Below are 27,885 nucleotides of genomic sequence, written 5' to 3' on the forward strand. Positions count from 1 at the left end.
AGTGTCGGCTGTTGGCGAAGGCAGCGTTATATACTGTACCTAGATAATAACTAACTATGATAACCATTGTCATTATTGATTACCATTACATTAATAGCTTTAATAAACAATAAACATGTCCCTTAAAAATGTCTGCAGTCTATTACATTAAATCTAGTGCAGTTGTATGCATGCCTGTAAAGTTTAAAACGAGTCACAAAAGCAGGGCAGGCACGTTTTAAACTTTCTGTCTACCAAACGGCCTTTTTAACTCGCTTACAGACAGCCCGCCTCCCGTTTTCCTAATCTATGTCTCTTATGATAGGACCTTTCACACAGAGGTTGTCAAGGAGACGAATTCACTGATTCTCACAGAAACAGGGGTTAGATAAACTGGTAGTAGATGATTAACGTAACTCTGCAACTGTTATCTGGGTTCATGTTTCAGTTCTCATCTGATGCTGATTTCAGACTTTCAGCTTCCTGCCTCTACATCGTTTTGGGAGGATAAAGTAATAGTTTTCTCCCCCTTGTGATACAAATAAATACATTATTATATAAAAAGCAAAGCTGCAAAGATACTTACAGTTATTTATTTACGCATTTAAGAAAGCAAGAGAAAATCACCCTTATCAGTATTTCACATACTCAACGTGTACAAAGTTCATACAGTAAACAGAGATAATATTTTAAAAACTACATCCCCCAGAATGCCGAGCAGAGCAGGCACTACGGGCTGACGTTGGCCCCCTGTAGAGAGACCCCGTGGCACCGCGTAGTTGCATCGCAGATTCAGTTTGAACCTGAAGCGGAGTGACCTTCTTGGGGAGGTAGTGAGAGCGATACAGACAGACTGGCAAACACTCCCGCAGTTACGCAGAACAACCCACGGACATGAACAGCAGCCTGGCCGGAGATGAAATTGGGTAAGACACACTACTTCTGAACACGAACCGCGGGATATCTGATCGGGACAGTGGAAATAATTACCGGGGGCCTCCTGAGCCTCGGAGTTTCCTGAATGGGATATCCTGTAGAATAGTAGGAGTAAAGGGTACCGTGTATTTGTTTTCGTTGCTATATTTTGTTTATAAAAAAAAAAATGTCAACAAATTGGCAAAACTTGTCACTTAAAGCAAAAGTTAGTCTTGAAACTTTGTGTATTGTTTTGCATTGGTGTCAAATTATCGCAAGCGTACCTGCCGGTGGTGTTTTAAATGTTTGTTTTTGTGTTGCTATTAGTTTCGTTCAACTCTGCCGGTAGGTAGTAACTCCATTTTGCGGTTACAGAAATGTACATTTAAAAATTAATCGAATTTCCACGTTGAAACTTGTCAAACAGACTCCGGTTTCCATTTGACAGGCTTGTTGTCATTATTGAAATGAGTGGGATATTTATGGCATAGTACATAGTGCGATAATTTGTATATTTTCTGACGTGTCAAGTGTAGTCGGGACCAGTTGGGTTTTTGTTTCGCTTTAGCTTTATGTTAATTGGTTTTAAATATTTAGCCTTTCAGTTGCAAACCGGTTAATCCTTACACACTGGATAAAAGACAAGGTTGTCAAACATATACCGTCCTCGGTTTGTGGTTGGAGTCCGAGGAAGAGTGGCCTGGTTAGGTCTCTTTTCAGGGGTGTTTTAGGTGGCTTCATTTACAAATTACAGGTACAGAAAACCAACACTTCCGCAAATGTACAAGTAAAATGTAGCAGATACTTATGGAAAATGACAGCCAACTGCCAAACTTGAACGGACTTTTTTTTTTTTTTTTTTTTAATTGTTCACTGTTCTGGAATGGCTTACGCGTTTTACAAACGTTTTGTTTAACACCTGCTGAGATCCACCCTGCTTCCCTGGGTGGTGAACAAAAGACTTTCAAAACAGGTTTCAAAGCGCTATTCCCATGTTATCTCAATCAAGACTTCAGGGGTTGAGATGGACAGGAACAAGAACTCCCCTTACCTCGCTTTAGAGGGGCATTTTTGGTAAATTGTCATGGTTTTTAAAGGCTCTTTAACGTTGTAGAATAGCTAGTTGGTCTGTATAAAGTAAGATGGCAGATCAAAAAATAGCTTAGTTAAAATGCAAAAGACAGTAAAACGGATGTTTCCCTTTTGATGCACTGCTATAAAGAAGATGAGAGGACTCTTTGTTTTGATGTTTTGTGTATTTACATGCATTGATGCATGACCTTAGCTAATTCACAGCTTTAAGTTGGATTCTAAACATGTAAAAATACAATTTGGCATAGAGCTTTTTCCACTAAATGTTCCTTTTTGTAAGTTTGTTTTTTATTTAACCTTTATTTAACCAGGAATGTCCTGCTGAATCTCATTTAAGGGAGACCTGGTCAAGAAGGTGGCGTACAACACAAAAAACACACACATTCAAATGAGCACAACCAATACAAACAAGCTAATCAAATGACCAAGTAATCCATCTCGTATCCGACTGCGGTGGAACGAGAGTAAGGCAAAAGTCGGATAGATGAATCCTGTTTTAAATACCATTATACACTGCTGTAACAATGACTATATTCGCACAACTTTTGTTTTGAGATTCATCTTGTTAGGGAGCTCCCCTAAATCCCATGTTTAGAAAGATACAGGTTGTTAATGCCGTGTGGATGCGTACATTTGCTGGTGAGTGGCAGGCAGGAGATGGAGATGGAGGTTGAAGTTGATACGCCTCGCAGGTGAACAGGATTTATTTACATATCAACACACCGAACAGCTCAAGTGACACTACCACAGAAAAAAAAACCTTTTAGGGTTCCTCTCCAATGAAGACATGACATCACCTGTTCATAAAAGATCTCTGCTATCTAAATGAAAACTGAAGATGACTAATTTTCTTTTGTGTGTGTGTCATTTTGACCCACCCTAGCAGGTTGTACTTGTTACCATGAACGCCTTTTAATTTGTCATCATTTAAGAGGTCTATTAGTGGATATCAAAGTTTAAGAGACTTGACTTTATTAAACTTGTTTTACGACACATTTAATTTATAGAAATATGTACTGGTGTAAGCGTTTTTTGAATTGCTCATGAAATTGGTTTAACATGGCTCTCCATCTGTAGAATTGGGAGAATGGGTCTGTGCGTGTGGGTGAGTGAGGGTTAAACAAGTGACAGTCACAGATAATTGGGTCATTTCTTCATAGCTGCTTTTTGACTTTGAGCTGGAACGAATGGGGACTTGCAGTCATTTTCCTCTACTGCTTGAACACCAGCTATAGAGATGTAATGTGCCTGCTAGTGATTTTTCCAGTTGGAAATCCGAGATGGCAAGGAGTCCACTGGGCTAGCACCATGCAAGAGAAATCAATTCACTCTGCTCTCCGTCTGCCTGAAACACAGTTAGTGATATCGCTGATGAACTGCTTTGCACAACATTAGAACACTATTTTTAGCTTGCGTGAAGTAAAATTTGTGCAAGAGTTTAAAATCCACTCGTGGCCGGCAGTTTTCATGTTTTTCGCTGAAAAAATAAATTCAAATGGCAGGCAGTGTGTATTGATTGATTATTCAGGAGCCTCGCTGATCCATTTTTATGCTTAGTTTATAGAACATGGTGCTTGGTGTGTCTGTGTTCAGAAGGAGAAATAGCACTGGTGCAGAATGTATTAGGATCACTCTGGTTCTTAGGCTCCATGGTAAAAGTGTAGTGTGAGGAATAGTGCCAGCTCACATGGCACAGGATTAATATGAAGAATAGAATAAAAAATGTTCCAAATATGCTTGGAGCAAAAAAGGACATGTTGTGTTCATGTTGCACACGGGTTTCCCTTGATTAAGCCCTGTAAAATGAGTTGGCAATACACTGTTTAAAGTATGGATGTTACAACATGTCATTGTTGAGATGTAATGACCAAATGGATGTTTGTGTTGTGTTGGGAAGCATTGCATTGTCTCTGGCACACCTGCTGGGCTGGGAACGTGCCTGGAGAGCTTGAGGGGACACCTGCAGGGCTGGTCTTGATTGTGCTGACAGCCGTTTATAAGCTCCTGGGTGTAAAGAGGAATCAGAGGACATCCACTGACCTTCAGTTCTCCTGAGCTGTTGTGGGGAGTGTCTCTGGTGAGGGAACATATTTGGACATTCTAGATTTGGTAGTAATTGGACTATATATCTGTCTGACAGAAAGCACCATGGCTGACTGTAGCCCTCCCCCCTCCCCTGAAGAATGTGAGCACCTCTATATGCTGTGTGTGTGCAGTAGCAACAAGGAAAACGGGGCATTGTATTCTACGCAACCACTGAGACATTAATGAATTGTGCAGCAACTCTTTTAGAAGTCTTACTCATGGAAATCTGTTTTCTTATCTTGTCAACCTAATTTAAATTGCCTTAAATTATATATATATATATTTTTTTAAGATTATCTGTGAATTTGGTTATGTTTGTTTACGTAATTAAATAAGATGCGTTTGGTTCAACTGGTCAAGTCCTGGCAACCTGGCACCCCCTCAGAACTAGTTTCTTGTACTTCATTCCTAACTAGGACACAGGCAAATCTCTGCTGTTTTGGATTTGAGTGGCTAATTTGTGGTGGTCTAGGAGCTTTCCTCAGACTTTGATTAATGGAGTGCAGTGTATCCAGAGTCCCAGAGGATCCCAATAGGGGACTGCTCCATCAAAAACTGTCGCCAAGATTTGAGGAAATGAGGAGAGAGCTCTACCTGGATTTATGAGGTAATGTACAGCTCAAATCTGGGGCATTGGTTCCATTAAGAGAATGAACCAGAAAAAGATAACTAAGTGGGGCACCTCATTCTCAGAAGTAGGATATTACGGACCTAGTTTGCAGTGGAGCACTTTCTAATGGGCTGCATGTTTAGAAGGAGAAGAGAGACTGACAGTGTTCTAAAGGTGACATTTCATTGAAACTTTGAGTTTTAAAATTGAAAAAGCAATGTGGTTGATTCAGTGAGTGACGTTACTTAAATATTAGCATATTTTTGTCAAATCTGTCGGTGCCTTTTATTCTTTAACGGGTGTGTTTGACCATAAATCTCCATTTTAATGCTGCTGACCAGACACATGCCAGATGGTTTTCATGTACTGCAAGCAGGCACCAAAACAAGCATAGAACTGTACTAGTATAGAACTGTACTGCACACACCAACAGTGTGTGGTTTGTGTTCCACAAAACTGCAGTCAAATTCTGGCAAAGTAAACATAGTTATATTTGCCTTCAATTATTTTGTCCCGAAATGTATTTTTTCCAGCACTAGTATTTTTTTCTTTTCTTTTAGGAAGCTCTTTGTGGGCGGCCTGGACTGGAGTACCACGCAGGGTAAGTTAATAACTGTCCATCTGTCAGTTGACCTCTCTGCCAGTTTAACACCTCCTCTATCTATGGACAGGGAGTCCTTCTGTCCAACTGGATAAGGTGAAGCTTGAGAGAAATGCAGTTTTGTGTTATGTTCTCTTCGTTGAGCGGCATTTGTTTCAGCAGCTCGAATGTGTTTAATCATGTCATTAGAGGGGTTCATTTTCAAGTGCTGGATATTGGACTTTGGGTGTATTACATAAAAATCCATTACCTTTGTACATTCAACACTCAGAAAACATTTGTGGTACAGGTGTTTAAACCCGCTTGGGTGAAAATGTGCCAGTAACCTTAACCTCTGACCTTATAAATCTGACTTATTGTACTCCTGTGACTTTTGGGTTCTGGATCATGGTAGCCAAACACTTTTCAGACTTGGCAAATGTTATAATATTTTAGGATTCTCTCTCTCAAGTTCATTATTGGTACTATTCAATAAACACTTGCATTCTAATACCCCTGTGTGCTTCAGGGTTTTATTTGACTTTTATGCAAGCTTTAAAGTTTCTGAATATTTTGGAAACTTTGTAACTAATACTTGGCAGTGCTTAATTTATGATTGTTGTTTGTGTTTGTGTGTGTTTGATGCAACAGTCAGAGTTCTTTCAACGCCTGCTGGCACCCTGCAGTTCTACTGATAAGCTCCTTCAACTGTCTAGTTTGTTCTCTATAGGAATAGATTACTCAGTATTGAAGTGCACTTCTCTTCACAATGTGAATCCACAGAAGCCCCAGGCAAAATATAGAACTGAGCTGCTTAAACGGAACTCAAACGGAATAGCACAATAGCTCATGGTCTTTGTTGGTGTTTTTGCTAACATCGTCTCTACTCTCCCCCCACAGAGACGCTGCGGAACTATTTCTCTCAGTATGGTGAAGTAGTGGATTGTGTTATTATGAAAGATAAGACCACAAACCAGTCCAGAGGCTTTGGGTTTGTGAAGTTTAATGACCCCAACTGCGTTCGGACAGTGCTGGAGACTAAACCCCATTCCCTGGATGGGAGAAATGTGAGTGCGCTACGATATCAGTAATGTTGGTAGTTGAAGAAGACTTTATGTAAACGTGATGTATACTATCTTCCTGTAATTTTAATGAAAACCATTCCCTGTTTTAAAAACCATACATGTTGTTTTCAAAGTCCATTATTTAACACACACTGAGTTTCAGAGGCTTCTAATTCACACATACAGACATGTCCTCTGTCAAACTCCTTGAATTCTTAGAATAACTTGCCTAGGCTACTCCTTTCACTCACTTTCCAAAACCCTATAGAAATTAATGTAAAAACATACCTCACTGCTACGATGTGTAAGGTGCTATGCATTTTGGAGGGGATGTCATTTGAGACTAATTTATAAAGGGCTGTACCCCCTCTTTCCACTCCTTTATAAATTCATATTGGTATTCAATATTTTTCAGCTTGTATATTTGAATATATAACTGGTTGTTCATTTGTGCAATATCTTTATAAAATGTGTATTTCTTTCTGTTCAGATTGACCCAAAGCCATGTACACCCAGGGGAACGCAGCCTGAAAAGACGCGGACTAAGGAAGGCTGGGTAAGGGAAACGCATTTATTTGGTGCATGAAATATTATTAGTAAGACCCAGACAAACACTTAAATTATTCAGTTGATTGAATCAGTGAAGTAAGCCACTGCTTTGAATGCTTTTAGTCACGCAACTTTGCATTTCAGCACTGGCTCAGTACCGAGTTAAATCATTGCTAACTTGACTGAAACTGCAGATTCTCCCTTATATACATTATATCTGTTACATCTTTTAATCGACTGACTTTGTTTGGATATTGTTAACTTTTTGGTTGAATTGTAGAATTAATCATCTGGAATGATGAGGTCATAAAATATATTAAAGAACTGTAATTGTGTGTTTAAAAAGCATGAAGTTTGCTGACCCATATACACTGCAATTTGCTAAATGCACGTGCAGTGAAAAAATACCAAGATGCCAGTTCAAGGGTTGTGGCTGCAGATGACAGGATGGTAATTATCCCCTCAAAATAGAGCCAGGCCTGAATTATATTCCACTCTACATTTTTTTCTCTCTCGTGCTGTACTGTTTAATCTTAACTAGTACAGTGTGATAGTGCAAAGTTGGGACTGTCCTAGATTTTGCCAGCAGGATTTTTTTTCTAATGTATATCTCCACGCTTTCTCTCTTGACTTTGCAGAAGGGCAATAAGAATGACAGCAATAAATCAAAGAAAATTTTTGTTGGTGGTATCCCTCACAACTGTGGTGAACCCGAACTCAGGGATTATTTCAGTAGGTTCGGAGTGGTAAGTATGTACCGCAGAGGTACAGTTGCTAAAATTGGGGGAAAACCCCTGGTCTTCTGGTCAAAGCTAAGATACTTCGAGGCAGTGTGGTGGAGTGGCTAGAGCTGTAAAAGGTAGTCTGGGCTTTAAAGCTGAGTTTGGCTTGGTGGCCCAAAGGTTAGAGCTGAGGAATTGGGGAGGGGGGATGGTTATAATTTGGCTTGCTACTTTTCGAGATTAATTAGTAACAGCTTGTTAAATGTCAAATTCCCCATAAATATTCGACTGAAATAAATGTATATACGATAAACATCAGTAAAACCAATCGCTATTTTTAATTCTTACCAAAAATAATCATTTAGAAATCCTCTCTAGTTTGTGTAGTTTTTATACTTTGTGTCCCGTCTCCGTTCCGCTCTGAATGGCTGGGGGTCGCTGTCAGTCATTTCAGTGGGCCGTTAGTACTGTAGTTTCCCCCTGTTCTGACAGATCTCGTTGACTGAAGCAGTGCTAGAATGCTCTCATTTGTTTAAATGACTGTCAATCATCAAGACCTGCACTGACTGTGCACTTTCATTTGCCAGCTACAGCGCCTGTCATTCCAAGGGCCTACTTTGAAATCAGCGGGTTAAGGTGTACGTAAGCTTTTGCTTTAGGTATACGGTGACCGTTACTAGTTTGATTTGAAAATGGGGTGTAAGAGAAGAACACACAATGAATATTGTGCACAATACCCTGCTGACGGCTGAAGTCTCTGCGGCAGGATGAAGCGGGCCTGTCTGCCTTGCCTTCCAGTGACTCTGAGTCCAGCTGTGCTGAAGCAGGGGGGGTGGAGCTCAGACTCCAAATAATAAGTACAAGTTAGTTCTGTTCAACTATCTATTGTTTTGTTCTGTGCATAAAGTCTGTGCAATACACTTTTATATGCTGCGTTTTCTACGGTTTATTTGAGACAATTTTTAAATTTGTGTAGGATCTTGATATCTTCGCAAGGTATAGCTCTGCTGTGACCAAATGTTATTTCAATTAGAATGTTCGTAACCATGGTTTTGTTGCAGGGGGTTTCGCTAAATTAGCTGTTTTTCAATGACATAAAGTCATTTTTTATTTTATTTATTTTTTTAAAGCATAAAGGTCACCCATTCTCAGCTAGAAAAAAAAACGGTAACTTCTTTCTAAAATAAATGTCGATATTAATCATCGATTTGGCAAAAACATAAAAATCTGATAGTAGCAAGCCTAGTTATAATGGCCCAGAGATTAGATCTGAAGGACAGGGGGCTGGGCTGGGCTGGGGAGGCATAGTGAAAGAGCAGTAACCTTGTTCCTGCACTGTTAGGCATAATATATTCCCTACATGCCCACAGAGTGCCCTACATGCTGGCAACAGCATTGTACCAGGATTGACTAATGGAAGGACTCTGCATCCCTCACATGATGTCTCAAGTAGTTTATGCCAGGTAACGTTTCTTAACAGTCGGCTGATGGTGTGACCTTTGTCCCTTTTTTTTGGTGGTAGGTCACTGAAGTGGTAATGATCTATGATGCGGAGAAGCAGAGGCCCCGAGGTAAAAGCTGATCCAGTTTATTCTTTTCTTCCTTCATCTCCTACTACATTCTCATGACAAACTATTCTGACCCCAATAGAGGCCAATTACAGCAGCCGTTGACTTTAGTGGAGGCTAGAGAATAAGCCCTTCAGATTTTCTGACTGGGTAGATATTGGGGGCGGATAAGGACACGTTCATTAATTAGCTTTCAATAAATTGAATGAGTACTACTGATGTCTTGAGACTAAACAGTTCATATTGTTTTTGGTTCTCACTTTAGTCCAAAGAATGTATGGGCTCATCTTTTCAAAGCTTAGGCTGCTTTTTCTAACTCATTTGTTTTGCTTGTATGAAGATGAAAATTAATGCAAAGTAGTTTACATCCGATCCTTTGCTAAACTGTGTTGACCTGTGGCTGTTCGTTTTAATTTCGCTGAACTAAATTACAAAGTAGAAAGTAGGGGTCTGATTTATTACAATTCATCTAAGCGTGTGTAAAATTCAGTTTAAGAAATAAGCATAGGACTATGGAAATGCTTGTGGTATTCTGGTTAAATGAGTTATTTATTTGTTGTTGATTACATTTGCGTGTGGGGAAACTATAATCAGACTTAATTGCTTAGTAACAGGATGAGTAGAATAACTTGATACTATTTTTACTTCTAATTCTGTTGCTCCGGCAATGCATGGATTGAGGCTGTTTGTTGACTGGCTGATACAATGAACTTTAATAGCTAATTAAAGTTAATTAGCTAATAGCTAGAGCAGTCTTTGAGCTCTTCCAGTATTCATGTTCTGTACAATACATGGGCTGATTTGCCTTATTTCTGCTTTGATAAGACAAGAGGTTATTGAGATAATCACGAACATTATGGGCTGCTATTTGTATTTCTTCAGATCCTGTTATTGTGCTTAGGAGCGGACAGGGCCAGTGTGAAAGCTTTAGTCGAAGCTCTGTAGCTGTTCGGGTTCCTGTTTTATTATTCACAGCCTGCAAGTAGCCCCTTTTGAATGTAATATATCAATATTAGAATCCCTCCTAGAATAAAAAAAAGAATAGTTTGTCATTTTGAAGTTATTTCATCTAATATTTCATTATTTTTTTATATATATTTGTTATATCATATTACATAATTAATCTAAGTCTTAAGTTTTATTTATTTTTATTTATTTAGACACTGACATTCTAAATTACATATTTAAGTGTTCCATATAACAACTTTAGTAATGTTGTAAGTAAGCTGTCTCTTTCTATCTCTCTCTTCTCTCTCTCTCTCTCTCTGTGAATTGTTTGAATGTGATTAACGATTTCTCTTTAGATTTCTTTTCTCCTCTAGGTTAATTTGTGCTAAGTTGTATCACACAGGTACAGGCCATTTCCACAGTCAGAAAGGGGACAGGCTTTTGTCTGTATTGGGGGTCTAAACAAAGTTGGGATTTCTTTTTTTCCTGCCCTTTAGTTTGTTTTTGCCATAACCCTGGCCAAGAGTGAGTCTTATTTCTGTGTCGATAACAAATATCACCCTGTATTTGTAAAGTTATTTTGGCAGTCACACCTTCGCTGCATTGTCTGTACCACACTTTTCATATGGAATTGATGTAGCAGAGATCAAAACCAGACATAAAATCATCCAAACTAACTAGATCCTTAAGAACATAAGACATTCAAGAATGAGAAAAGAGATGTCTCCTCTCAAGAGATTAAACAACTGACAGAGCCATCTGATGCAGTCATTTAAACTACTAAATCTGCTAAAATATTCTATATGAGAAAAGCACATGGCATTTTTTGTTCTTGACAGCCAAGAAAAACTTGTCTTAATTACGATAATTCGAATTATATAAAAATAATTATCCCCCTTGATTTGTTTAGTCATGTTTGTATATGCAAATGTAAGGATAGCTATAGACAATGACTAGGTTACACCTCAAAAGCATGCATGCATTTTTATGTTCATGTGTTCAAGCCCACTATGCATGCATAACTATACAACCAGTCATTTCAATATGACATGCCATGTTAACATTTAGATTTTAATTGTTTATTTAAAGTAAGTCTGTATGAAACATTAATTTTTAATGCCGTCCTATTTTGTTTCATTGGGTTGGCTTCTCTGGTAAGAACAATACCTGTCTCCAAGAATGGGCTCCCATTGTATTTCCCAGTCTCTCTCCCATAATTGGTTACGCCTTTAATTAGGAAAACCATAATCAATGTATTTGAAAATTAATTTGCCTGCTGGTAGCAGATTAGTCCCTTCTTATGCATTAGAAGTGGAACAAAAGGAATGTGCCTGAATTTCAGTAAACCGCTGAATAACAAGCCCACAGATAATTTAACCTTCAGTGTGTGTGTCATTGTCTCAATTAATCCCTAGTGGGCTCAGTGTCTCTTGTAGGCCAAGTGTAGATAATCCAGACATTATACTAGTGGGCAGAAATGAATGAAAAGAATATTCATAGAAAGAGTCTTGTATTTACATGTAAAGGGGTGCAAAATTCTCCACCAGCTCTAACGATCTTTGTTTTAATACCAACTTACAAGGTTCATGGTTTTGACAAATTACGTAATGCACACTAAAAATAAATCAAACGCTGCCTCCAGTATACAATAGGGCTTCCTTGTGCTTTAATCGTAGTCGTTTATCAAATTGTTTTATAAAATGTAAGGTCAACTTGTAGTTTCACTGTTGTGTAATTCAAATTATAAATGTTTATTTAAGTAACAGTAATTTTAACATGTAGATTTGAATAGATTTCTCTCCAATACAAGATACTGCAGGTGCGCGTCTTTGAACACAAGTCCCCTGCAACTTACACCACCCCACTCCTTGTCAAGCCTATATATTCACTATACTATATTCAAACCAACTTTGTTTACACCTCTAGTCTTTGTGTGTGGGAGAGATCCTAAAGTTTTATATTTATCATTTCATTTTTGTCTGATTTTAATGATGCAGTTTGCTCTTGTTGTTGACAGTAGATTTAAGTCTGCTGGAATTTAAGTTTGGCCTGTATCTTTGTGTTATTATTAATATTATTGTTATTATTGTTTTAGATCTCTCCTCTTTCTCTTCCAATAATAAGCCTCTCTTGGCTTGCCCAAAATGTATCCCTTGGGAAAGCTTGGAGAAAGTGTTTCTGTTAGAGATTGTATATATGTTTTCTTTTTGTTTTTCTCCATAGTTTGGTTTGTGTAACACATTTAACAGAACAGTTATGGCTGCTGTCAGCACTTGCTGCAAAGCAGTATGCCAAGAGGGGGATGTCAAAAGCGGGGGGTTCGGATAAGACACTTTGGCACACAAGCAATACTAGGGCATCCTGCCACTCACCTGCCACCCACAACAGAGACAGTTCCCTCTTTCAGACTAACTGAATTTAAAACAGACACGTTTGCTTCACCTGTTAATTGCACAGGTAAAACAAATCCCTAAATGGTGTGCAATGTTATATTAATAAGAAAGGTATTGGTTTCTTGTATTTTATTAATATTAGATCCCAATTTTTTTTTTGAGTAAAATGAATCTAGAGAGACCCTTTCCTGCAACACTTAACACCTTCCTTAACAACACTCCCACATTCCTTCTACAGTATCCTCTCATAGAATGCTTAAAGGGTACATAAGGCCCTTTTTATTTTATTGTGTTTCATGTTCCCATGTGTTGCTGTTTACGTAAGGTGTGTATTGTTCAAAAGTATAAAAAAGTGGTCAAAATGTAAAAAAAAAAGAAGCCAAAAACAACAATACACACAGACCTTAAGTAAACAGTTGTAGCAACACATGGGAACATGTAACACAATAAAATAAAGGTCCTTATGTACCCTTTAAGTCTTGTTGTCCATAGGAGTTTTTTGACAGTCTGGTCAAGTAACACATTTTCATAACCAGGTGTAAACCCATCCCCAATTACATTTATTCATCAGTTGATTCAGTTTGTGAGATTGTAAACCACATTTTCAACACAATATACAATCATTTATAATAGAAAAACATGTATATAACATTACAAAGAACATGGCCCAAATACAATCTTACGCTCAAGTTAAAAAAATAATAATAATAATAATAATCTACCCTAGCTCTGTGGATGATTTATTTTTTTAATATGTTATCTAGCTATCTAAAATGAGTTATGTCTGAATTATGGAACCGTTATCTGGTGCAAATAGCTATTTAGCTGACTTAATTAGAGGCCATAAATTTGCAAGAAAAATGTAAAGACCCTTAATGTGAGTGGCAGATGAATAAAAGAAAACTGAAAAGGCTGAGGCAATATTGCACAGCTGTTTATTAAAGTGCTGTTTTGGTTGTGGAGTTGTCAGCAATAAGGACTTTGTACAGTAGTCCCTCGCTAATCCAGACATGTTAGGAGACAGACAGACTGAAATAATGAGGTGTCCGGTTTTAAATAAAACAAATACAAATTTTAAAAAATCACACACATTTATAGTGCTCAGTTTATTTTTTAATGTATAAATCATTGCGCTGAAATAACATGTTCTCTGAACACATTACATTGTGCAAAAATATAAATGTGTACAGTAGGTCTATACAGCATATAGTACAATAGTAAAATCAAATTAATACCAAGCATTTTTACTTTAGCTTGTAAGCTACTGGTAACATAAAATAAATCATGCTGCTGCATTGTACACATTACTGTACAATACAGAATTAATAAAATATTATATTAAATTGAAACAATGATTTTTTGACTGTAGCCTACTTGGAAAGCAAAATAGGTCATGGAGCTGCATTAACATGTTATGGTATTGTACAGTACCTTACATATACTGTACACACGTTACAGAAATTAGCACTGTTTAAATTGACAAGGGACATTTTACAGTGTGCAAGTTAACTGCAGGTAAAACACATAGTCTACATCTTTTGTGTTCTGTTTGGTATGAGTCAGACTTTCTTTGCAAAATAAATTAAAGACTTCATATTCAGAATTTTTATTATTGTAGGCCACTGGAGTCCATCAGTATTTCTGAAAACTTCACACCCTTTTCCAACCGATCGATCAGTTAGTTTAAACGCTGTCAATTTATGAGTTTCATATTCCCTCTTCTGATCATGTACTTCATTTTAACAATGTAGTAGGCTGTTCTTTTAGTTTATTTTCGTTATGTTTTTGCTGTCTCTTTGGATCCTGCAATTCACAGTGACCGAGCGTCACACTAACTTGATATTATCAGGGGGACGTACGTTGTGTCCGAATGTGTGGCGTAACGGTGTCTGTAATAGAGAGGGACTACTGTAACTGACATGGCCATCTTTTTATGCAATTTTAATAAATGTTTACTCTGCATTGAGGTTTGGTAGTGGTGTTCTAGTTAGAGCTCATAGGTGCCCTACAGTCCAGGCCAATACTCTATGTTTGGTTTAGGGTCTGCAAAGTTATCTGAACCCCAGCATCACTATCCACCCTTGATGGAACCCCTGGGCTGTCCCAATACTGTGCTTCATCCTGTGTTGTGTCACGACACCCTGCTACCTTGATTCACTCTTGGTTGTTGGCTAGGTTTTGGATTTATTACTTTCGAGGCCGAACAATCAGTGGACCAGGCTGTCAACATGCATTTTCACGACATCATGGGCAAAAAAGTGTGTAGTTGTAGTTTTATTTTACCCTTAAGATCGGACCAAGGCTCGGGCGACCGGGGGTTCTCGCTGGAGAGACAGTCCCACACACCCTCCATTTGCACCTTTGTTTAGCAAAATTGCTTACTGGCCACATTCCTGCTAAGTGGCTTATTGCTTGTACACCATCCTGTAGCTTGCAGAAATAAGGATCCTCTCCCTTAACACCGTCTGAATTTTGACATGGGCTGGCCTTAAACATAGCTTTGAAGATTAACTAACAGAGCCCAACTGAAAATATTTTGTAGTATCCCTAAGAGAAAAGGACCTATAATAGCATGTGACCAGTACTGCTTTAAAAATTACTTTTCCCTATATTGCAAAATCTTGCTTTTTAAAATGCCCCAAATATTGGTTCCAAACTCCTCTTACAGCTACTCCTAAACATAAGTATGAGAAACAATCTAATGGGCATGGTGAAATGGGGCAAACTTGCAGAAAAGTACATTTTCTTAGTCCTGTGGCATGCTGGCATCCTTTTCTCATCTGGGAACTTGAGAATTTAGTAAAGGGAAAACCAAATTATTATTTAATAAAAAAAAAAAAAAAAACATGAGGCTTCCCAGTTCGCAAACATCAATGGAATTGGTCTGCTGTCACTGCTTGGTGAAGGTAATCTGAGCTGATCCTTGGTGGATCGGCTCAAGAGCTGAAGCTTTATTGCTCTTCAGAAACCCAATCAACGGTTCTGGTTTCTGTAGCTAATTTCTTAAGATCAGTAACACTGAAGAGACTACGAGATCTCTTTACCTGTAATCCTTCACACACCGTGAAATTGCCCCACCAAAAGAGCCAGAGAAGTCCTCCGCAGTCGCCCAAGGCTTGGTTTAACACTACCACTCCTTTAGGATCTGCATGCTTCCCTCTAAATTTAATCTAAAATGGCTTTTTTTTTTTAAAAGGCCCTTTTTAAACCACCTAATTGGAAAATATATTTATTTTTTACAAAACATCCTAAAGGACTGGTTGCTATTTTTCGTTTCTCTTTCTTTCTTTATTTCATTTTTATCTTTTATTTATTTATTTAATTTATACATTTTTTGGTCAGGTCACTTACTATTTGAACTCTCTAGTAGTTATTTTAACTTGTTATATTGTAATAAAACTTCCAATTAAGTGACCTCAGATGTGGAATCTCCATACTGTGTCGTCCTACAGTGCAGACAAATTGGTCTCTGTGGGATTTTAATTCTTGTACTGCTCAGTGTGTTTAAAGGGGTGATGGGGAGGGCTTTACTTTATGTGCACAAGGTTGCTAGTGTCTCAGCAAAGATAACATCCTGCAATTTATAACCCTTTTTTAGGAGTTGGGGAGAATTTCATTTTTACAAACAGGTTTTGAACCTCGGTTTATGTTCATTATTATTATTTATTTCTTAGCAGACGCCCTTATCCAGGGCGACTTACAATTGTTACAAGATATCACATTATTTTTTACATACAATTACCCTTTTATACAGTTGGGTTTTTACTGGAGCAATCTAGGTAAAGTACCTTGCTCAAGGGTACAGCAGCAGTGTCCCCTACCAGGGATTGAACCCACGACCCTCCGGTCAAGAGTCCAGAGCCCTAACCACTACTCCACACTGCTGCCCTTCATGAAACGTATTAAATTGAGTGGTCACTGGGATTCGCATTTATCCTCATTTAGAACTTTGGATTCTTCCAGCTCTCCATACGGTATACATCTTCCATGTTAATGTGCTTTTGGAGGCCTGTTTCCTGAAAGACATTTCCATGGAGTTGAATTCATTTTTTTGCACAGATTCTTCCCAGTGGGGAGTCTGAAGTTAATTAGGTCTTCTAAGCGGAAAGGATCCTGCAGGGATAGAAGACAGGACTGATAAAGGACCCTTTCCTACGGCTTGAACAGCAGTGAACAGCTGTTAAACGAGTCCTCTCACAAGCCCCTGCTGTTTATTAACTGCCCTCCTTCAAAGAGCTATTGCTCAGGATGAACAGTGTGTTTGAAAATTAAACAAATGAACGTGGCAGCCAGTACACTTTTTTAGAGTTATGCCTGTAATCTGAGAAATCCAGCTGCGCTAAATGTCAAATACTTTTGTTCATGGATATAGCATGTATCTGGGCTTACAGGTATACAAAATCTGATATATACATGCTACACAGCCATGCCACACATAGACATACTTTACATATAATGTAAATATCTGTCTGGGGGTTGAATATAAAATATTTTACAGAAATCCAGCCATGTCCCCAAACTCGCACTCCCCCCGAAAAAAGTTATTTTAACTTGTAACAATGCCTACTTTCTTGTCATATCATTTAGTAACATACTGTTAAGTTTTTTCTGAAAGTTGATTTCTAGCAAGAGTTTGCACTACTTGCAGTACTACCTTTTTACCTTGTCTCCTTCCTGCTGCGTCCCTTCCCTGGAATAAATCAGCTCTGCTCCTCAGCCATTGCACTTGCTCTGACATTCCCTCGAGCAGAGATTCTCAAAAGAAGATAAAATTAGAAACCAGAGCAGATCATGCTGCGTCCCAAAACCCAGCTCTGGGATAAATTGGGCTGCTCCTGAGCACCAGGAATCCATCACTCGCCTGTGGGAACACCAGGGAGAACCGAGCTCGGGACGCTGCACTGCGACTGGCAGCCTCTTTGCTTGGGCACGTGTGCTAATTGGGTCGGAGGGGAGAGAACCAAGATGGCGTCTAAAAATGTAACTAATTGACCTTGACTGGTATTTCATTTGCTTTCAGAGTCCCTGATTAGAACTAGTGACCCAGGAACAAAACAGCAATACATATACACTTCTGCATAAATACTCTACAGTAGCTGCACTCTTTTGGAAGACAGACAAGTTTGTCTGGTGGCTTTCCCTGAGACTAGTTTTTTATATTCAGATTGTTGATGTTGATTTGCACATTAATGTAACTCAACTCCTTTTTGTTTCTCAATTTTAAAAAAAATGTAATTAAAACAAGGCAGCCAAATTTGTATTTCCTTTTCCTATACCCTGAGCTCCCGGCTGTAGGCAGCTAAGCCTCATTAATTTTACATAAGGTTGTCTGCGTTTTCCTTGAGCGCTGGCTGTAGCTAATAAGAGTTTGGTTCATAATAAGCAGAGTGCCCTTGGGTGCCTCCTGTAACAAAAGTAGTTGTCCCTGTGTTTTTCCTACTTCCTCTTACGAAGACAGACAAGGACAAAGAAAATCGCCTTCCTTCTCTAAATCCCTAGCAAGCCAGCGAGGGCAAGATATTTTGAGTTTTGTATTCAAGAACATATATTTACACTATGTGCAGTTCTAACAAATGCACTGTATTAGACAAAGTCATCACACACTGAGTTGCACAGTGACATGCACTCAGACTGACTTGTACAAATGCCACAGAGACACGTTCCTCCATCCTGCACATACTTGCAGTCTTGAGCAAATACTAGTGAAACGCACACAGGCTTGGTAGTAGTGCCCCTGCCCCCAATTCTGGAAGAAAGGTAACCTAGATCCCACTTCTGTTTTGGTGGTGGCATAGAGAGACGTGTACAGCAAGTTAACTTATTCTCAACCTAATGCACATAAAGAGTTCAAAAATAAAACTGCCTTACAAATTGGGTGGAGTAGCTATGGTGTTTCTCTTTTCAGTCTAATCGACACAGTATGAAGATTCCCTTAGAATTTGACTTTCAACTTGTCCATTTGTGTTATTATTATCTGCATGTTTGTTTACTTTTTCCTGTTAGATGTAAGTTAAGATTCTCTTACCACATCCATTCCCTTCTGAAATTATATTCCAAGTAAACAATTATTGAGATTCTTTAAGCGTTAGCCTGAGGAAGGTAAGTCTTAATCTTCCATTAGACGTTTTATACAATATTTATACATGCATAAGAAGGGCCAAGACACCAAAATAAATACATAAAACAGCTGCAACAGCAAACTATGTCTCTCAGGTAGGTTGTAAAAAGCCTTGCCAAAATGGGATGGGTGGGTTTTTTTTTTTAAATTCCATTAAAGCAACAGGATCTCTGTTTTGTTTTTCTTATACATTTTCAGCTGTACTTTGTTTTTATAATTTGAATATACGATATCATGCATCCTATTCCACAAAGGTTGAGCCCATCCTTGGCTTTGCCGAGTTTTTAGTTTTACCTGAGAAACATATTTTTATAATTTATATATATGTGTATATATATATTTATAGTGGCCCATTTAAGTTTTATAGTTTGTAACTGTAGCTTTAAGTTACGTAAAGTGCTAAGAGTAATGTTACTTACGGGTGTGATTTGATTGGGAAGGGGTGTGTGTGACTGAAGGCGTGCTGTGCCAATGGTCTTCTCCTTGTCCTCTCTGTAGGTGGAGGTTAAGAGAGCGGAGCCTCGTGACAGCAAAACCCCAGGGCCAGGAGAGCCGGGCGCTAACCAATGGGGACCCAGGGCAATGTTAAGTGCAGCCAATGGCTGGGCAGCTCAGCCTGCACAGGGCTGGCAACAAGGCTATGCCCCTCAAGGTAAGTGGTGCTCCCAGTGGGTCTTCAAATGGAATTACAAATCAGCTTGCTTTAAATGCAGGGGGAGGAGGAGGGGGAGGTTTGGAAGAGATTTAAAGGAATTTGGAGACCCCATATCCAGTAGGAAGGTATTGGTTTTTTTTCCTGCTGCTGGTGTCTAGAAAGTGTTTTTCATGGCAGATAATAATACAGCAAATACATGAAGTCTGATACAAGGTTTTATAACAGCAGACAGGCAGAGTTCTCACATTAATCAACACTTACTGAGTGAAGACCGCAGATTCATTTTTTTTCCCCAGGTGTAAGTCGGCATAGTCAAGGTTTTTTAGGTTAAAGGTTAAATGTCTAATATAAATGTACTAGTTACTAGACTGTTGAGCAGCTTTGCATCCATGGCCACACAGAAAAAACATTTTTCCATTTTCTCATTCAAATAGCAGTGCTTTTTTGAGTAAATACAGTGGACAATTCAGTGCAACATGTAAGCTGTAAGTAATGTAGGGCCTTCTTTTTATGGTAATTGGTACAATTTCATTGTATCATCCATACCTATAAAACACTTGATGGTGGTGTATGTAGTAATACTAAAATAAATTTGTCAAATGTTTAAACTGAAAGTCAATTGAAGACACTGGCAGACTTATTGTTGAAACGTCATCCTTGAATTGTATTAGTTCCTTTTAGTATTAATCTGATTTCATTATAATATTATACATAATTATAATATCTATAGTCAAATTATTTAAATATTTGTTTTTTTAATCTACTGTTTTAGGAATGTGGATGTCGGCAGGCCAGCCAATAGGTAAGTGGTTCTGTCTTTGTAAATTAATTTCTCTGTGAGGAAACTATTATACTAGTGGCATGTAAAATATGCACAAAGACTGAAATCTCCTTTCAGCAACATTGTGTGAACATAAGTTATATATAAATGAAATCCAAATCCGGTAAACTACCTAATGTCGTTTTTATTGAACATGAATTATATCACCTGTGAAACCGGGCCTGATTTTCCAACCCTGGATTTTGAGTAAATTTACTCACTTTTAATAATTTCAGATGTATAAATCTGCTTTGCTTTTGCATTGCTTTTAAATCAAATGCTCCGTTTCGCTCAGTTAAATTACATTGTGTCTGTGCTTAGTATGTGCGTCTTCTGTTGGCAGTTCATAGGCTGAGCATTCTAGGAATGGTTGTGAAGGATGTGTGCAGGTCTCTAACACTGGTTTCATGGTGTGGTTTGTGTTTTTCCTCAGGTGGGTACGGGCCTCCTCCTCCAGCTGGCCGAGGAGTCCCACCACCACCCCCCTCTCCCTTTAACGCTTTCTTAGTCACCACCACCCCCCCTGGAGGGTACGGGGCGCCACAAGGATACCCTCAGCCAGGCTACGGCACCCCACCCCAGTATGGTGAGTCCCAAAACTCGGGCTGCAGTCTGAAGCTGTGGTCTCATTGCCCAGTTACACATACTTGTACCCCTTTCACACAGACGAGTTATGACGGCTTAGAACCGGCACTGATGCGGCATTTTGGTCTGTGTGAATTGCCTATACCGTCACAGAGCTGTCATATTTTATGCCGTCTGAACCACCTTGTGCCTTAACTCCTGTGTGAAAGGCTATGCCATTACTGAAGCGCTATAGTGGCCGTGGATTGAAAGTCAGCATCCCACGTGACTGTATACCGAGCATCGTCGGTGTTACACACTTTCATTTTTTTCAATTACAGTGGCTGATCAAGAATGAGATCTATAATTAGAGACCGGAAGAAGTTAAGGAATTGTTAACTTTACAATGGTGGCAGCTACTAAACAGATGTGGCACTTCGAACTGTGCAGTAGAATTTGGGGGCACAGACCCTACACAAATCCAGTTCATGTGATCGGGGGATTTCACGAGAATGCAGAGGAAACTCAAAGTGAGCAACAGGCTGTTAAATAAATAAATAAATAAATTTATATTATATAAAAAAAAAACGCATCTGCAATTTTTTCTAGCTGCTGAAAGTATCTGCAATAGGTAGAACTTTTTTTTTTGATGGTCGACAAGCCTACAGCTTTTAATACGCTGCAGTAGGTATCAGACGGCTGAATGAAAATAATATTAATAATGCGTACCCACTTAAGTATTTTTATTTCAATTTTCCACATATATATTACTAGAGAGGAAAAAGCGAGCACAGGGAAATTTACAGTACACTACAGTTCAACAGCGCCATTCATTAAAAGATAAGAAATTGATATATATAAACATTCCTTTTATTTATTTTTTATTTATTTAAGTTGCTTACCCACATTATTCTGCTTTTATTTGTTTGTTTGTTTGTTTTGTTTCTGTTGCCGGTGCCATGACAACGATCTGTTGACTGACAGGTTTGAAAGTTGTACTCGCAGGATCCCTTTGGCTGTGTGAAAAGGGTTATGACCGTATTATACCTCCATAGATTGCGCAATTTCGTGTGAATGGGTATTTCAAAGAATGTTTTAAATGTCTCAGACGGCTCAGTAGCTGCATTTGTGAGTGAAAGTGGTATTGCATGTGTTTTCCATTTCAGCACTTTGTTTCTAATTTACATACAGTTTTTTGTCTCTTGGAAGGCTTTTAAATTCTGGACTAAAAGAGCACTGGGCAGTGTTGATGTAGCTTTAGAGTCAGTAGCCAAAATACATACAACCTACGTCCTCCATATTGTATTTATTTATTTTTGTTTTATTCTTAATTTGAAAAGTTCTTACTTAAATCACTCTGCCATATCGTAATGTGTAGGTTATGGATTTGGTGCCCCCCAAAATCCTGCTGACCAGTTTGCCCCACAAGGAGTGCCTCAACCCCCGACCACGCCTGGTGCAGCACCCATGGGCTTTGCCCCTGCAACCACCCCCACTCAGGACATGAACAAACCCCAGGCAGGACAGCCCGAGTTCTCCTACAACCAGTTTGGTAGGTACTTCCCACCCAGCCAGGCCTTAGATCTGACTGATTCCCTTCCTCTCACACTGGCCCCTTGAGCTTTCACTGTTATATCAAGGTGATTACAGCAATTTCCTAGCTGCCATGACCTTTAACCATTTCCTGTACCTCCGTTGGATTATAATGAAAGTTTCCTCTAACAGGCTTTTCTATTATGCAGGGCTAAATGGGAAGCAATCAAGGGATTTACTTTGTTTTATACATGTGATTTTGTTTCATTTTTATTCCCACACACACAAACAGTTATTCACCTTGGGATGTTTTCTGTAATATTTATCTCACCAAGGTTGATCATTTCTAGAATCAAGTAGAGTGACCAATGATTATTTTTATTTATTTTCCCCCAATTTGGAATGTCCAATTATGTTTTTCCTCCACACCGCAGCGAGTCCCCACACAGCACAAACATTCTGAGGGCATGTGAGTGTTCTCCGATCTCACAAGCCTAAAGCCAGAATCGCTTTTACGGCAAGCAATCCAGAGCAAAGATGGGCAGGCTACCGATCACAGAGAACAGAGATCAGCCCTGCTTTTTATCCACTCTGAATGTGCTCGGTGTCTGGCCAGTAGGGTTCACTGTTGCGCAATGAGGAGAAGCAATCCCTGCCGGTTTCCCACCCCCCACCCCGGGAGCGTCGGTGCCAATGTGATGCCCCCTCGGGGTCGCCAGCAAAGTTCAGCCTCTTTGCACAGCCTGGACGCGAACTGGTGGCATCCAAGCTGTGTGACTCATCCTGCACTCCCAGCAGCAGTGCTTTAACTGGATGAGCCACTCGGGAACCCCCTAGAATCACATTAGTCCAGGAAAGTAGAGGATCATAGTCATCTTAATATACAAATATCCTTGTAGATCCTGTGTAGACTACTATGCTATTTTTTACCCTATAAATACAAGCTTTATACACACACACACACACACACACACACACACACACACACACACAGTGATCAGGGTTCTTTTTCCAGTAATACCTCTTTATGAAATCCCAGGCAATTCAATACAAAGAGAGGTGTACTTTTCAGGATTTTCCAGGTGCGTCTAGGAGGCTTGAGAGGAAAGGTAACGATTGGTAAGTGGAATTAGATCATCCTTCCTGGCAGTGGTTTCACTTGGAGGAGATCTGTGGTTCTCTCGCTCTCATTGCAGTATGTGTGGTAGAAGTAAGAGGCGTGTTGGAGAGAGGTGAAGAATGGGGTCCCATAGATAAACCAGGATTTCAGAAAACACTTTGCAAGCATTCGTAAAGGACATTTATCTGAAAATGAAAGTTCTTCAGTTGATGATTGACTATATTCTTTACAGAATGTAAGCATTCAACGCTTGTCAGTACCTGTTGCTGTGCTTTTAACATTCATCCATGGGGAAGTATCCTATACCTTGCTTTGAGCTTAAGATTATACGTTTTCAAGTTATGCTGCAGAGACACCTTTCCTCTTCGGTGATTGTGTTAAAATATTAAGACATGACTTGAGTTAAAGGAGTTCAATTATTAAGGTATGAGTCACGTAGCTTGCTTTTTTGGAGTGATCCATTAAGCATGAAAGTATTAAACAATCTTGCCCCGTAGACTCGTAGGATATGTATGAACTACTTTAATTACCTTTTCATGTTACTGTATTCTAGAACCAAATTCTAGTCTGGGCTGCCGGTAGAATATTTTCACAAGGGTGTGTGGGCTACACAAATATAGGGCTTAGAACAAAAGTGAAGACTAGTCAACATTGATGTAGGGAGTAAAAAATGAAATAGTAATAGAAACTGGGAAATTAAAAAAACGAAATCGAAATTAACACAAAAAAACCTGAAAAATGAATATTCAGAGTTGTATTAATATGTTTCATGAAATTGCTATAGAAACCGCACAGCCAAGCTGCAATGACTTCCTGCTCTGTGGCACTGTTGCCTAAAGCACATGGATGAATGTGTTTGCACTGTCAAAAAAGATAAATGGAACTTTAAGGGATTCATACTTTTATTTTTGTATGCAGCGACTCTGTGTGAATCTATCAAAGTCTCTTAAAATGTAAAGATACTGAAACTGAAAAATAATTCTAAAACTGAAATATATCTTTCTGAATTGAGTTAACTAAAACTAAATAATAATTTAAAATTTTTTAAAAAAAAACTAAATAGAAACAAAATAATAATCTTACCAATTAAATAAAAACTGAAACTGAATTGAAATGCGGAAACTGAAAAAAACACTGAAGGTCCAAGTCAAGCTTTCTCATATCCACTAAACTCCACAGCTGGCACGGCTAGTTTTGTAAACCATTTTTCCACTTCTCTGAAGATGTTTAAGCGCATTTAAGAACATTTAATCAGTGATCAAGAAAAGATACATGTGGATTTAGTTAACCAACTAAAAAATTGCCCTTTTCTGTTTTCATGGCAAGCGTGATTGATGCAGTGCATGTTAAAGGTCTGGGGTCCGTTTCTCCAACGCTTCTTCAACCTACTTCTCCAGACGTTCCTAGACTGTTAAGCTCGTTCAGGCCTGGTCTAGGTTAGCAGTGTCCTGCTCTGGGTTAGTAGGGTGTTCATAGATAATAACTCACCAGTGAAAGAACATGATGAGTAGTATTTGCCTAACCTTGTGAGTATCTGAACAGGTTGAATTCTTAGAAGTGTTTTTAGGCAAACACCCTTCACAGTTAAGTTGTGTTGGTTACACAGGGATGGAAATAGCACTCCTATTTCCTAGCAGTTTCACCGGTTCCAGGTTTTAATATGTGCTTGATTAGCCCCTGTGTATAGGTAACAAGCTCAGGTGTGTCTTATTAAAATCATAGTAAAACCGGGAATGGATCAAACTGCTATGCAATGGGAATCTTTATTACCATGACTGGTTACACCTTGCATGAAAGATTAGTATTGAATAGAGATGCAATCTGAATCAATTGATCCGGGACTTGCTGCTTTTTGAACACCGCTTGGGAACCAGTGGCCTGGGTTATCAATGGGACCTCCTCCCTAGTAGCAATGTGAAGCAGACTCTCTTGGGTTTAGTCATCCTGGTCTCCTCGTTTCCCTAATAGGCTTGGGTAACTATCCTCAGGACCCGTCCGGCTACGGACCAACGCGTCCTTCTCAGAGTTATGGTCAGGCTGAGCAGGGATATAGTGCAGGTAGGTGGAGCATTGACTTTCACACCACAAACCTGCCTTGCTTCAGCAGTAGATGTTTAAGAAGGCAGCGATGATGAACAGCGCTAGTTATTTTATAAGTATTTTGTAAAATGATTTCTATATTTTTATTCTCGTGGGTTACAAGTTTTGATATGGCCTAGCTTTGCTGGTAAAAGGATGATCTAATTGTCATGAATGTTTCCATATTTATATAGATATATATAAATATATGTTTAACTTGGCATTCATTTCTGTTTATTTGGAATTATGTATGCTTCCTTTTGTATTGTCCTTGCTTTGGCCCTAAACAGTTACCCCTTTAGTTGTACAAAGATTCTAGGAGATCTGACTATGTAATAGACTCCATTCATTTCTTGGTTTATTTTTCCAGTGTTCATTTTGAGTTTCCCAGTGAGAGGTATCTAGGCTTGTTCTTACAATGGCATATATCCCAATGAAGACACTGAATTTGTAGTTTGCAAGTGTTTTGCATGAAGTCACTATACGCATGTGCAATGAAAGACTGTACACCATGTTGTTCTACCACAAGCCCCTCTTACACCAAACACTTAGCCCCTTGAGGAATGTACAGTATATACCTGGCAGTGGGAGGCAAATAGACACATTTAAACAGATTTTCATTTTGTACTGCTAATCCAATTGTGGTACAAGGGATGGACACTCCTTAACAGGAACTGAGTTCAGTTTTTCTTTCTTTCATGCTGTCAGTTTTTTGTTTTATAGTTTGTAAAATGTATGCAAAAGTCTTAACACATGACTACTTTTTTTTTTTTTTTTTTTTTTTTTTTTAAACCAGAAAGTGTTGAAACAAGAAGTTTCTACACACAGTGGAAAGACAGTCTGTGAACCAACTCAATTCTGCTCCTATCTCTGCATTGTGCCTACAAAATCATTGTATGTCATATTGACTATTTCCCATAAATCTTTATAGATAAGTTCCTTGTAGGTGTGTTTAACCTAATGGATGTGGAAGCAGTATGCTTTGGGGGGGGGGGGGGGGGGGCTTTTTGTTGTTTAACTAAGATGTTTTCTGCATGCCCATATACCAAAGTGACTCAAGTCGTAATTCTTTGATAATAAATATTGAACTTAGTTTGTCTACAGCTTCAATTGAATGGTCTTCTGACGTGACAGTGTGAACTAACCCCCAAGCATCTTGAGAAATATGTTTGACATGAGGAGTTAGTTCACTGTTGTGTGAATATCCCTATTAGCAGCAAGTTACTTGTTAGCTGTAAGATAACACGCAACTTTTCACTTCAAACCAAGACGACCAGTTCATGTTATCACTAGTGCCTTTTGCTTCTAGGAATTAGCATGTTTATTTATTTATTTTGCATTACATATGTGTGTGAATGAATCTATTCTTTTCTTGGATGGCTTAATATACTAGTTGAGGACAAAAATAAATAATCTGGGTACATTATTTATGTTCAAGGGCAACAGATAAGCAGGTCCATTCGTCTCCTAACGTCTTGTCAGACAAAGCCTAGATTTCCTTTTTGTGGGTTTGTGTGTTGCCGTGTCAACAGCATTGCCCTAACCTCTTCTGTGTTCTCACCCAACCAGGTTACGGGCAGGACATGAGCGTATTTGGGCAGAGCTTCACAGACCCCAGCCAGCAAGCACCTTCCTACGGAGCGCCTTCAGCACCAGCATCAGGGGGCCCCCAGCTGGGGGGCAGCAGCTTTGGGCGAGGGCAGAACCACAATGTACAGGGCTTCCATCCTTACCGGCGCTAGAGGCACGCACACCACAGAGATTCGAACAATAATACGACGTCAGGGAAATAATTCTGTCACAACTGGATTTCTGCTGGTATATTTGTACGACCAGGGATTCTGAATTTGAGGACTTGGTTTTTTGTGACAATCACATAACATACTTAAATTTGGGAAATAAGCAAAATCTTTTAAGTTTTTATTTTATTTTATTTTTTATTTAATAATATAAAGGAGATGCTCTATTTTGGGGGAGTGCAATTTTTGGAATCGATCAGACTGGTCCTTCACCCACATCAGCACAAATTCAAACAAACAAAACATTCTACTGGCCGTAAACATTAACAGGGTTTCCAGTTTCTCTCTTCAGCTTTAACTCAACTTCAGGGTTTTTCATTTTGTGATTTATTATTATTATTGTTATTATTATTATTATTATTATTTAGTAGTAGTAGTATTGTTATTTTAATATTATTGTTTTTTCTGAGCCTTTTACCATATATTGTAAAACTTTGTTTAAAGATTTAAAAAGTATATATACATTTAAAAAGACTCTGCAGTTTTTTAAAAGAGAATTTTGTACTAGATGTACGCTTGGCTTGTTTTTTAATTTAAAGATGTAGATTTCCCTCAGGTGGCGCTGTTTTTTTTGTTTTTTTTTAGTGCATTTCATGTTAAATGCAAATGATAGAAAACCCCGTTTCAATAAAAGATAACCTACATTTTGTTTAAAAAAAAAAAAGGGTTGGTTTGCGTGTCTGTTTTTCTAG

At 38.7% G+C, this 27,885-nt stretch overlaps 1 protein-coding gene across 12 annotated transcripts; it reads left to right on the top strand.

Moving 5' to 3' along the window:
* The first annotated feature begins 699 nt into the window (after positions 1–699).
* On the top strand, positions 700–27,858 carry LOC117401387 (DAZ-associated protein 1). Of its 12 annotated transcripts, none has more exons than XM_059013913.1 (14): positions 700–905; positions 5,242–5,282; positions 6,162–6,328; positions 6,816–6,881; positions 7,513–7,620; positions 9,119–9,167; positions 14,681–14,763; positions 19,122–19,274; positions 20,044–20,080; positions 20,607–20,684; positions 22,041–22,214; positions 25,284–25,373; positions 26,195–26,288; positions 26,964–27,857. In XM_059013913.1, exons 1-14 carry the CDS (start codon positions 874–876, stop codon positions 27,166–27,168), a joined length of 1,377 nt encoding a protein of 458 aa, XP_058869896.1. In that variant the 5' UTR covers positions 700–873; the 3' UTR covers positions 27,169–27,857. The 12 variants fall into 12 exon arrangements, with proteins under 12 accessions (XP_058869896.1, XP_033857921.2, XP_058869895.1 ...); XM_034002030.3 differs by having other exon boundaries at positions 701–905; positions 19,122–19,275; positions 20,051–20,080; XM_059013912.1 differs by having other exon boundaries at positions 701–905; positions 20,532–20,684.
* The last annotated feature ends 27 nt before the right edge of the window (positions 27,859–27,885 follow it).

Source organism: Acipenser ruthenus, chromosome 47 (assembly GCF_902713425.1).
Source record: "Acipenser ruthenus chromosome 47, fAciRut3.2 maternal haplotype, whole genome shotgun sequence".
Classification (NCBI taxonomy): domain Eukaryota; kingdom Metazoa; phylum Chordata; class Actinopteri; order Acipenseriformes; family Acipenseridae; genus Acipenser; species Acipenser ruthenus.

Excerpts from the sequence above, each read along its gene's own strand:
- LOC117401387 (XM_059013912.1), top strand. The coding sequence starts at position 874 with ATGAACAGCAGCCTGGCCGGAGATGAAATTGG. Across the intron at positions 9,168-14,680 it reads GGAGAAGCAGAGGCCCCGAG|GTTTTGGATTTATTACTTTC; the intron begins GTAAAAGCTGAT and ends GTTGTTGGCTAG. Across the intron at positions 20,081-20,531 it reads GTCGGCAGGCCAGCCAATAG|GTGGGTACGGGCCTCCTCCT; the intron begins GTAAGTGGTTCT and ends GTTTTTCCTCAG.